Raw genomic sequence first — 13,250 nt, 5'->3', positions numbered from 1 at the left:
ATAACAGTCGAATTACCTAATACTCTCACTAAACACATTTGTACAACTTTTTTTCTGTTTAATCACATTGAATTACCTTCTTAGACGGTGTGTGCCTTACAGTTTATTTAGTGATTCCTGGTGTGTGGATAAAACCACATTCTCCAAATAAATCTGAAATTGTACGTCTCAAGGAAAATTTAATTATTTTATTATAACATATGTATAAATCTGAACAAGATTTAGCTGATACTAACCTTTTATACTGATTAGCTTTATACTTTAAAACAACCAATGCTACTATGACACAATCTGCACAGGACTAAAATATTTTAATACTTTTACTGCATAGATATTTAAACAGTGAAAACAAGTGGACAGTGCTTTGGGATGTGTTCACCTTGAGACATTATAAAAACATACAAATGATAAATTCATTCAGCCATACATGTTTTCAGAGGGTTTACCTCCACAATATTGTGGTTTACAGTAAAAATCCTTTACAAAGCATACAATATTTGAGACCTTTCAGCTGTATGTATTTGATTATGAACACCCCCCCCCCCCCCAAAAAAAATCATTCTAAAAGTAAATCTTTATTTCTCTTAAATCAGCCCGGAAAAACTTTCGCAATGATCCTGCCCCATAAATTAATACACTGCAATAATAACCTAGAAAATTTTTCCTGTAAGTTATCTGACATTTTATCATAAAAGTTGAAATTCTTTACATACTGTATCCTTGTTTTAGGTATCATGGGCTTAACAGATACCTACCTTTACTTTAAAAATTATCATCAGTAAACTTTGATACATTGCTACAGGGAATATTGTTCTGGACAAGACAAAAAAATTACGTTATTTATGACAAAAGATAACCGAGTATTTTTGAGTGGTTGATAAATGAAACATTTTAGTGAATTATCACAAGCAATGCCCCATTGATTAGTTAGTTTCATGTTCCCTGGATCACGTGAACGATTAATCATAATGACGTGAAATGAGTCATTTTACATACACACCATAAATTAATTTGTAAATATGACTCCATGCTGAAGATTTTTTTTCAATGTACAGATGACAGTTAGTAATTCCTACCCACCACCTTTTATACATTACAATAATAGACATTCATCTATGGAATTGCAGTTGCCAAGGACAAACTTTATTGGTTTTTCTTCAAATTTTACTTTGATGTCTAACAGACATTTTATATCACTGGGTAAGTTACTGAAATTTTAGTTGCAGAACTGCGCACCCCATTTTGTATTAAAGACAACCTTAAAGTGGTGTAATTAACGTCATTTATTCTTCTGATATTGTAATTATGTACATAATTGTTACTTTTGAAATGCAGTGGGTTATTTACAACAAACTTCAAGAGGGAATAACTGTACTGTTAAGCAGTTGTTAGAATACCCCACCCCTTAAAGATAAGTTACCATGGAACATTATTCTATATAACATTACTGAATGAAAATATGCAAAATATGTCTACTTACTGATTTGTTTGCCCCCAAGATTTGCAATGTTTCTAAGTGCAGGTGTGCCTGAACTAGGAGGTTATTACAATAATTGTGCAATCGTCATGTGTGTTAGCTTTTTAGTTTGTTTAATGTCCCAATTCATTTGCAGCATTATTTAAAGAAGTTACATCTTTAAAATGATTGCTAAATAGAGAGAGATGGCAATCTTGTCTTACAGGAAATTCAGGAAAAGTGATGTCAGATTACAATGTTCAGTGCTTAAAACTTAAAAAGTTGTCACATCAAAACCTATGTGGGGGAAAAACCTTCCTTCATGTTCATTACAGTCTGAAATTCAATCCGTAGTAGAATGTACAGTAGTTTGCATTTCCTGTAACACAATGGGCATTAGTGTTTCGAACAGGTATTTTACTATCATAAGGAAATTCAAGAATTTTGATGCTGAAAAAATAAAGTGCTCTTCATGAAAAATGTTAACAATCTGATTCTACTCTAAAATGTTTCCCAGGCATTTTTCAAAACAATGAACACCCTTTCTGCAAAGACATTAAAATAATCCAAAAATGCGCTAAAAATGCATGACTGCACAGACCCAGAATTAGGCAAGAAAATCACCACTCTACATCCAAAGCCTTACTAAACCCTACTAACATACGTGACTCTGATAAGGCTGTCTTAATGTATAACCCACAAAGTCAACCTGAAACCAGATATCACCTTCACACTATGAGGTAGCACAACTTAATCAGCCAAAGTCTTACGTTACATAAATCAGTCTTTTTACCTACCATCTATAAATCATTTCAAATCTGTGAATAGATCACAATCAGTATATAAAATGAGATGTAGCAAAGTATCTAACTTCTCACCAGCTTGTGCCCCAATATCTGATGCCTAAATTTCCTGCAGTAGCTACTGTTACCTGTCACTGTTGCTTCAGCATGTGCTCTGTCACTCCATCCTCTCTTGCTGAAATATATCTGCAGATATTTCTCACTCAAGTATTACACTTACAAAATTCTTTCTTTATCAGTCTATTTCAAGTATGTGTTTCAGAAACTTAAAAGACTATACGTCCAACTTTTTGGTACCAGTCATACAACATATTGCTTCACTAACATTATTTCAGAATTATTTCCTTCGTAAGATTTTGCTGACAAAGTGCACATTAACTGTGTGGTAAGGGATTGTGTGAATGAAATCAATGAGGATAACAAGAGCCAAAACTTTTATTGGTGCTCAAGGGAAAAAAAAAAAGATTTTCTGAAGGGAGATGTGAAGGGCTCAAATTTGATTCCATTCACTCAACTTTACTCTGGTTCACAGAGCCAAATGAACATTCATTTGGGCTATGATGTACACGACATTTAGACTATATTTCAAATACTTTGGGCTCTCACTCAAATACCTTTGCAATATTTTCACTCTTGGTATGGAATTAGCTAATTTCTCAAATATCTTGTAAGTGAGTAGTAAGTTATCACAAAATTTAAGAGCAGTTCACCTGAAGAGCAAACTTCATGTACTGGCATTCGATTCCTGAACTTACAGGTCACTTTGACTTCTAGCTCACTCTTCTGCTTACATCAAATAATCATTTGAAGTGGGCATTGTAGACTATTTCACTTACAATATGTCTATGTATGAAATCAGAGAGCACAACAGAAGGTCTGAACTACAATGTTATGGACACATACCACCCAAGAGAAACTGTCCACCACTATCAGTTTAGAATAAGCTGACAAACAAATGTTTGTATAGTGAGGTTACAGCACAAATTACTAACACGACACCAAACCAAACACAAACCACTGCTTCTATGAGAACACACATACTCCACCATCCACTGTACAGTGTGTGGCAGAAGGTAAATTGGAGTAATATAGGTAGCAACAGATGTGGAAAATTGTTGACAGCTTTCGGAATTTTCGCCATTACAGTGAATAAAATAACCTTTGGTGGAAAAACAATATACAATCCAACAACAAAGCTATCTGTAGGTTTTTCTGTACTTTTACAAAATTATTCCGCTTCTTGAGACACTCTGAGGGCCAATAAACGTCTTCCGCATCTTCATTTCTGGCTCTCTCTTCTATAACAGCCAGAAGAGTTAGCCAGCAATGTGAGTAAGGTAGGTTTCAACTACTTGGATAAACATTTTTGAATTGTTTCATGTGTGGACAGTTTGGAGAGGTTTACAGCAAGGAAATTATCTGATATTCCATGAGATTAAGTAGTGAAGCTATAATTCAAAGAACCACGTCTTACTACATACACCACACTTTCGTATATGCTGCACAGCTCGAACTCTGCTATACATGTGAAAGTATCGTCAGTGCAGCCTGAGGAAGTGATGCGAATTATTAATTTCCGTTTAGCCTGGAAAGTACAAGGTATCTGCATCCGCAGTTGTCAAAAACAATAACTTCCATTAACGTTTTAACAAGCATAATAGGGCACACACAGTACTAGTCCGTAACTGCGTTACACGAATTGTGTTGCGAGGTAAACCATAACACCAGTTAACTACAAAAAGGATGAACTCCGTGTTTATTTGCAAGAATTCCAACCTCCTTGGGTTTTGAATACAAACAGCTACGTGAAAACGTCATCTGTTTACATGGTGAGTAAATACTCATTGAGAAGTGTGAATTACAAAATAACCACTAATATTGCAACCTAAATCACGTTTATATCCATTTTACTACCAATGGATTTCAGAACACTTTCACTACACGATAGAGTATCCAACAAAATACCGGTACTCTTCCAAGAATCTATTGATGAGCGACAACAAAAATTTAAACGCGCACACTGTCCGTCAATAGGAACATTACATTTTCGTTTAAACCTTTTACGTGACATAACGGAACCAATACACCGTCGCTGTACCTATTACTCATTCAGCAAAGTGACTTATTTTAGTTCATCTAATTACTCCTGATTTTCACATAGATAAGAAAAATAGTCAAAATTGTATGGAAGTACATGGAATTTTTTGAATTCCACACAAACAATAACATTCTCAAACACGACAAAAATCTCTTTGAGTAACATATCTGCGCTGTTCACAGTTGTCAAGTGATGTGCAACATCACCGAGGAATAGACTCTATTGTAGTCTGTTTTCGTAGAAGAGGTAGTGTTCTTCATGTATTGCATACATTTACAAAAACAGAAGTTCGTTTGTAACCCACCAAGCTCTCTGTTGGCTATCTTTTCGCACAGTTGTAAAGCTCACTAGTTTACTGATATGTGAAGCCGAACGTCTAGGAAAAAAAAAATTGTTTATAAAGGTAATAAAAGTTTAAGGAGTAATTGCATGAAGTAAATAAACCATATCAACATTGGCAGTTGTGACTTGTTGCATTCACTATGTGGTTGTACGCTGTTAGGTTACGGTGCTGTATAGAAATTAATTTTGTGCCGCTGTATATTAAACTCGTGTATGAAACCGCAGGTTAAAAATTTACTTGGAGCAGGTTAGTTATTACATTATTACGTAGGTATCAAAAGTAATTACATTTCTTAATATTCCTTGAAATTGCATTTGAAGATTGTGTTCCAAACTTAGAACATGTTTATCGCGTGAAATAGGGCTTTCGTAAGACGGAGAACGTGAGCAAAAAAAATTGGGAAATATGAAAAGTGCGTACTGACCGAATGATGCAGTGCAGCTGGTAAGGTACTGACCACATATTTCGCAAGATGGAATCACACTGCCGTGCCAATCTGATTTGGGTTTTCCGTGGTTTTCTTAAACCATTGCAGATGCCAGGACAGTTCCTAAACAAGGCCACGGCCGACTACCTAGGCAGTTTTCGTAGACCACGAGACCATTCCTCATAAGGCACGTTATGTATTGTCTGTAGCACATATTTTGAGCTGTTGGTTTGCTTTGTATTGCCTTGACAATTCCTATACCATTGGGAAGTGATCTGTGGAAGAGAAATAAATAAATGACACCACCTAAATAAATGTGAATGTAGTAGGCCTGCTGTAAGGGAGCTGACTATGCACATGAGCAAAAGTTTTGGTTATAGATAAATGCTTATACATCTAATTTTCATCCTTTAATAAGCTGACCAAAGCATCAGCTTTCAGGCTTACCATGGCCTCTATTAATCTACAAAGGTGAATGTCAGGATGGTTCCTTTGGAAAAGAGGGTTGCTTTAATGTCCTACCTGAGCTTGTGTTCTGTTCCTCATTGACAGTATGAGATTGTCAAATTCTTCCTCCACCCTCCAATACCTTCTTGTCCTGTGATTGTTGAAAAGTTGAGCAAAACTTGTTGTGACAGCCCTGTTGTGGTGTGTAAAAATGTTCAAAAATCTCATTTTCAAATCTGTCTAATGATTTTTGCACATTTGTTTCATGGCATACTGAAAAATCAGGAGGGATGGTATTGTGGAAGCTGTAGCTTTTAAGTTAGGCCTGTTAACTGAGGTACACGATAGAGGTTCAGGTATTTGAGTTCCTCCATCAAAACTTTTGTAAACATTTAAGAAGTGCCTTTGGCATTGTACTGTTAAATTTGGCATTTCGACTAAAGTAATATATGATACTAAAGGTATCTTACAGTTTGACTTTTAAACTTTCATTTCAGTTTATTATGTGCCAAGGAGTGGCAGTAGTTCCTAGCTTGTAGTGAATGTGAGATGGCAGATGTGATGTGCTAATTTGCTTGACATCTTTTAACATTTCTCTCTCTCTTTTTTGCTTAGAAACTATTGTCATAATTATGTAAATATGATAATAAATATAACTGTGCAATACAAGACATAAGGCATTAACAGAAATAAAATGCAGAGGCATATATATGTATTTATATATGTGTCCTCAGATTACGATATACAGATTCACAACACAGCATTAGCATTTCACTGTGAGAGAAGAAAAATTTTGTGATGTAGCAGGAATAATGTTTCTCCAACAAAATTTCTTCTGAAACATCTGCATAAATACTCTGTGGAAATAGTTCTTTTTAAGGATTCACAATATTTATATTTATTATCATCTTCATATGGAGAATAACTGTGGTAAATAAAAATAGACCCCTTCTATGTGTATTACATATTGTGGAAATGATGTTTCTCCTAATAGGTAGCATCAGTATTGCAATAGTTCTACACTTATTTTGAGGTAGATATTTGCAAACATGAATTTTAGGTTGCATTTCTTTCCCTGACTATACATTTTAGGAAGTGTTCTGTGATTGAAACAGGCCGATCTAAAATTACCAGTTCAACATTTGCAAAAGTATTGATCACTGGCAGAAGAGTGTAAATGAATATCAACAAACTTCTGTGTCATCTATTGTATGTTTTCGTGGTCAAAACTTTTTCAAATGTAAGCATATGTAAAATTAGCTTTATAGAGAAATTAAATCAATGAGACAGCAGTTCTCATTTTAGTCAGACATCTTGCTGCAGGTATTTCATTTGAATACGTGATTTCTACCTTTTGGATGAAACATAAAAGTTCTTCACATTTTTCACACAGTATAAAGCTGTGTTTTACATATATGCATTTATTGGACTTCTCTTGATGGTCTATGAATTGCATATAATGCTGTTTCTCTGAAGCTGCCACTTTTTTCTCTCATCCTGTCTGTGAGAAACATGCCATTATACACACACAAAAAAAAGAAAATAATAAATATATAAAAATAAAATTTAACGAGTTGTATTTCATGTAATAAAAGCTGGTGAATAGATATTTTTATTGCGTGGACTACTATGTTTATCTAGACTTTTCCCGCTATAGTATTTACTTGTTCAATGTGAACTCAATTCCCTTATGCTAAAGACATTTTAAAGACTTTCTTGTTCTGATATATGTGGAAAACTGTACATCAAGTTAAGAAATGACAGCTAAGTGAACATGGGATGTGAAGGAACAAGTGAAATTAATACAGTGCATTGACTACGTCTGTTGCTGAAACATCAGTGCAATCGATGATTGTGTTGTGATTAAGTAGCAAGAAATGTTGCATCCATAAACTGCAACATGCCTACGTTTTACAAGTCATTGTTATACTGCAACATCAGGTGCAATGTTTCCTACGAAACAACTTGTATCTTGTATTGCCAGTCATACTTCAGTTTCCTTTTGACTGTCTTATTTTTCTATGAAGTGTGTAATTGGTATTGTGTAACTGGACGTGAACAGAAGTCGCCATGTGTATCATTATATTTGTAAGGTGAAGTACAAGAAGCACAAGAAGAATCCCAAGAACGGGCAGGGGAAGGTGCAAACGGACAAACAGAAGGCACTGGGACTGTCAGAGCATGGTATTTCTCCTCATCTGGTGAATGGCACCATTCTCAAGACTGCACTTACAAATCCTAGTGAGGTATGTAACATCAACTTTTGCAGAATAGTATGAATAAACTCTGTCTCTCTTATTAAGATTCAACATAATACTTCTTCATATTGACGAGTAATTCAATTCATTCATAGATATTTTACTTCTTTCTAGAAGACATTTTAACAGATTACAAATTTGCAGATAAAAATTTACTGTTCCTTATTGTAAATTACTTAAAGCAAGAAAAGATTTTTAAATTTCATAAGCAAAAGGAGAGTGTAAAAATTGTGTAGAATGACAAAAGACTAGGACAAATAAATTTGATGCCATATATTTGATGACACTAATTGTACACTCCATTCATACTCAGGAATAATGTAATTCTAATCCTTGTCTGACGATCCAGATTGTTCTTTTCTGTGGTTCCCTAAATCACTTTACACAAATATTGCGCCAGTTTGTCAACAATACCACACACAATTTTCTCCCTTATCTGTTTCCAGCTGAGCTAGTGTCCAGATATTAACATTGTTGATTCCGATGTGCTGTTGAAATCTATAAGTTCTTAATGACTGAATGAATTTTTATTGTGTGGACATCAGAACTCCTGTAAACCAGTATATACTGCTAACACTTGGTCAAATGCCAAAATTGTAGTATAACACACAGGGTTTTGGAAGAATTTCAAATTGATAGGAAAAAGGGGGAAATCGCAAAACAAACCCATACAGACACCATCTCAGAAGTTAAATTTTTGGATAACTCTCTATCCTGTGAAATAAAGACAGAGATTAGGCAAGGTGATGGATTTTCCCATCTCTTCAATATCATCCTGGCAAAAATAATGAAAACCTGGGAAAAAGCTGTGCAGTAGTAAGGAATAAATGGAATATAACTTGGGGAGAAAGGAAACAACCTGGAAATTGGGTGTCTATCTTTCACTGTTGACCTTGCCCTTTTAACTAGAAACTGCACAGATGCACAAAGAATTCTGGTGATCTTGCATTAAATCCCTTGAAAAACAGGTCTGTAAGTTTCACATGAAATGACAGCATATATGGAACACAGACATCAAGGGGAGAAATACTTGGAGGTAAAATATAGGAAGATTAAAATGACAAGTAAATTCAAATTCATAGGAGAATGGATTGAACCCAGTAGACTGGGAGAGACAGAAAATTAGAACATGCTTACAGACTAACACAGAACAGGAACAACAAATGACATCATATGTTATAACGCTAGAAGGACTATTTGCTTCTGGGTGTCATGTTTTAAAGAAAAAGGTACCATTCGAAGAACTTTAAAATAAGGAAAAGAAGTTTCTCAGTAAAATTATGGGATCCCAGAAGACTACTGATGAAACTTAGAAGAATAGGAGCTTCATAAGTACACCAAAAATACCATGGACGCAACGTAGAAATGACAGCTGAAATTTTATGGACACCTAACAAGAGTGGAGAAAAATGTAAAAGTCCACCTTCAATGTGCACAGAAGAGATAAAAAAAGATGCACAAGAAACTGGTATCCTACTAGAGATGATCCATAACAGGCAAGAATTCAAATGCAAAGTCAGCAGCATAAAATTATTTGAAGGGAAACCATAAAAAGGAAGTCCCATCACATTTGCAAGGAGGAGGAAAAGAAAAGAGGTGAAAGAATAAGATGTTCTGGGAAGAGAGGAAAAGAAAGATCAAGAAGCCTCAAGCTCTGCACAGCTCATTGTTGTCAAAATTCAGAAGAAAGAAAGGTGATAACACACATTTTAAAAAAATATTAGTGGCCTACATTATTTTCGTCTGCTATTGTACTGATTGTATCAGTCATACTGCTGTCAACTGCAATGTTCTTAATGTAAATTGTGTATTGCATGATGTGTTAATAGCAGAGTTATGTTTTGAATATTTTATGAAAATGAATGGAATAAATGTGCCTTGGATGCCATACTGTCTGTACCTATACATTAGTCTGAGCTGTACTTTTCAAATTAAAATAGGTCCTACTTGTTCTATTTCTATTTTTTAAATTACAGATGATCATAGTGACTGTCATGCAGCTCCAAATTAAACTTTTATTTATTTTTGTTTATTTAGTCATTCATTCATCCATCCAGTGATCATCTCACATGAGGATTTGTTGCCATAATACAATGAAAATAAGTAGCTCCAATATAAATACACCCAGAACATACAAGTATGTGTGTGAGGATATGAAAGGCAGTTGGCCATTACCTTACATAGGGAACCATCCTGGCATTTGCCTGAAATGACTTAGGAATGCCACGGAAAATCTGAATCACGAATACGAAGTCAGTGTCTTTTGCATCGCCTTGGTTGGTTAGTCCTTGCTGCAGAGTGTTCTCTTGATTATGCACAATGTGCACCAAATATCTTATAATAAAAACATAGTTTTATACTGCACCACTGCAAGCGCTACAGATGCATACCAGTGAGCCTAAGACCATGAACATGCACATCTCCATGCCCCCCCCCCCCTTTCAGTCCACATGGAAAACTGAGTCAGTGTCTGCCCTGATGAGTGAAATGTGAGATGGGGAGAATGACAAAATATTACAATCATACACTATAGATTTTGACACATTCGCTTGTAAAAGCATTATAATGTGGTTGTGTATTGTAATGTTACAGGGTGTTGTAGTTGTCCCTTTTCTATTAATCCCTACTCTGAGTCCTCTAAGTAATCTTTGATGGTGTTGTATGCATTACTTATGTGGTATCTATTAGCTGCCTTTTTAAATAGATGCATGTTAGCTGTTTTATTTCCTGGTAGAAGGTGCTGTTTTTAAATTTTCTTTATGTTTTCCTTGGTAAATAAAAGTTCAAACTGGCTCTTGTTCCATGATTATGTATATAACTCAGACAGACTATTAATGACCATCCCTGAAAACTTTGTGTTTGTTGTGCAAGCTATAGTTTTATCATCTATGCTCAATGTGACAGAGTTGTTTCCCTCCTTTGTACTGGAATGTATGCTGTTTCTTTTCTTTATGTTCATTGTTAATTTATTACATGCTATCCACTGTTAAATATCCGTGAAGATTTCATTTGTCTTCTCTATTATGAAATCAGGTGTTTTATAGTGACTGGCTGTTGTCAGCGAAGAGAAGTTCTGTGTTCACAAGAACCATGGTACCCATAATGCAAATATATCATTGCCAGTTTTGTTGTGTGTGATTTTCTGTATCTGAAGATTGGAAGATAATTCAGGAACAATTATTACTCTATGAAAATTAATAACATTTAGCTTCTGTGCCCATAGTTTAACTCCATCTTACACTATAGGGACTACGTGGTTTTGCATCTTATGCATAGGACCTAAAGTAAACAGTTCATTAATTTACCCTGCCCTCTCCCTATTATCCCCCTCCCCTTTTCTTCTCAATTCCTCATTTTCCCCCTCCCTCATTCCTCCCCTTCTATACTTTCCTTTTTCCCCTCTCTTCTTTAGTATTGTTTTAGCTCTTCTTTTTTGTGAAGTGACTTGACACCACGAAAAGATTCATCACATAATCAAATTGTTTCACAAATAACATAAAATACCAGCTAGGACCCTTTATATTTGACTATTGTTATAAAAATTCTGTTAATTGCTACTGCTGTTACACAAGTTTCAAAATGTAATTAATGAAAAATCTAAGAATATCTGTATTTCATATTTGTAAGTGGCAACTCTTCCTTTGTACGTGACCTGCTTATCTGTCCATATGCAACATGCTTGTATCAGTTGTTATGTGATAATCAGAAATACATTTAATAGCTATGCAATTTGTTATCAGCATTTCGTCAAAAGAAATCAGTTCATTAATTTTATCTAACCTGTGTAATATTTTGGTAATAAATTATTTTAAGGTCCTTTTTATCTGTGCATATTTCATTCTCATCCTTTTTTACTTCATGTGTTTCATGCTCAAAATTTTCAGTTTATTAACATTTTTAAATTCTGATAGTCTGAATTCTTAAAAATTCTGCTATCAGCTTAATGAGCTTTTGCTTCAGTTTGCTATTGAAACATAGGTAGTGATTCAAACTCAGTCTTCCAGCAGCATCAATAGGAATCACACCTATGCTCGAGTCTGTAACTGACACAAGTTAATCTGATTCAATGTTGACCAGACACACAGAACAGTTGAACTGAATCTCAACATTTTTATGAATTTTTGCTGAAGCTTTCTGCAGCAGACCACTCTCAGTATTGTAGCCCTCATCCAGCCACTATCAGAACAGGAACCTTCTTTGTAAAACCACTGTGGAAAGACCCTATGTCTCCTATCACTTGGCTTAATTGTGTACTTGGGTTAAATAGGGTTAAATGATTTTGTATCGTAGTAATTGGCACCTAATTGTTCCTGCAATTCCTGCTGAACATGTCTCCCATAACCATTGTCTAACAGGGCTTGTCTTCTTTTCCTTACTTTCTCAGAAACAGTTGGTTTCATATTGACAGCTTGGTGGTCCTTGACTACATCTACATTTACTTGAGAACTCGTCTGTATGTAATTGAGAAGAATAGAGCAAAACTAATTTTTTTTCCTGTGACAAAACTGTCTGATACTGTTCTCTTTCTGTGATCCCAATTTCTTGCTACCACTTCCCATTTTTATTACCCCTCCCCCCACTCCCCCCCTCTCCCTCCCTCTCCCCCCCCCCCCCCCCCCCCCTCCATCCTAACAACCACAACCTTCATGATTCCCTCCTAGTACTGACCAGCTAAGCCTTAAGTGGTACTGTTTTTCTCTAATTGCTCAAATAATTTGTAATTTGTAATTTGTGGGCTGCCATGGTTTTTAACAAAAAAATGACAAATTTTTAAAACAGTAGTAATGTCCCATGTCAACAGTCCCATCTGGTCATTGTTTTGTAAAAAAGTTAGAAGCCTACTTTTTTATTTACCATTCATGCCTCAACTTAGTAAATCACAGAACCTGAACTGAGGGAGTTTAATGACAAGCATACATCAATTTGTTTCATAAGTGAGAAACAGGTTTCATTGAAAATGTTTTAAAAAAAATATGTCATTTATCTTTTGTACTGTTGGAAAAATACAAATATAAAGTAATGTGCTTAAAGAAGAAGACAATACAAACTAAGGAGGCCCTATGGAATTAGACACACTTCTAAAAAATGTTATTGTAGCAAAATTAGGATTCACAGGCATTTTTTATCACATTTGTAACACATTTGGTAAGTATTGAAGCTCCTTTTTCGATTTTAAGATTAATCTTCCCATATTTAGATTTTGTAGTTTGTCTGTGGTATATTTGGTATTAAGTTTTTGTTGTTTTGTTATTTAGGTTGTCCATTTGAGACAGAGACTGGACAACGCTGTTAGCTCATCAAAAGACCGCACATTTCCTATGGAGGTGACACTTGGGATGATTCAGACACTTATTGATTGTGATGAATTTCAGGACATTGCAACATTAAGAGTAAGTTGTAGATTATCAATGGTGTAGT

The 13,250-nt window shown here is 35.0% G+C and overlaps 1 protein-coding gene across 1 annotated transcript in view; it reads left to right on the top strand.

Annotated features, from left to right (window-relative positions):
- The window catches only part of LOC126471302 (hormone receptor 4-like), a 223,521-nt gene that overhangs the window by 176,166 nt on the left and 34,105 nt on the right, over nt 1-13,250 (top strand). Inside the window, exons 8-9 of the mRNA XM_050099423.1 lie at nt 7,668-7,820; nt 13,088-13,222. Of these exons, the coding sequence (XP_049955380.1) occupies nt 7,668-7,820; nt 13,088-13,222 (288 nt within the window). The remainder of the gene's footprint in view (nt 1-7,667; nt 7,821-13,087; nt 13,223-13,250) is intronic.

Source organism: Schistocerca serialis, chromosome 3 (genome assembly GCF_023864345.2).
Source record: "Schistocerca serialis cubense isolate TAMUIC-IGC-003099 chromosome 3, iqSchSeri2.2, whole genome shotgun sequence".
Lineage (NCBI taxonomy): Eukaryota > Metazoa > Arthropoda > Insecta > Orthoptera > Acrididae > Schistocerca > Schistocerca serialis.
Note: the sequence above shows the minus strand (reverse complement) of the source record. Positions and strands in the feature narration are given on the sequence as shown.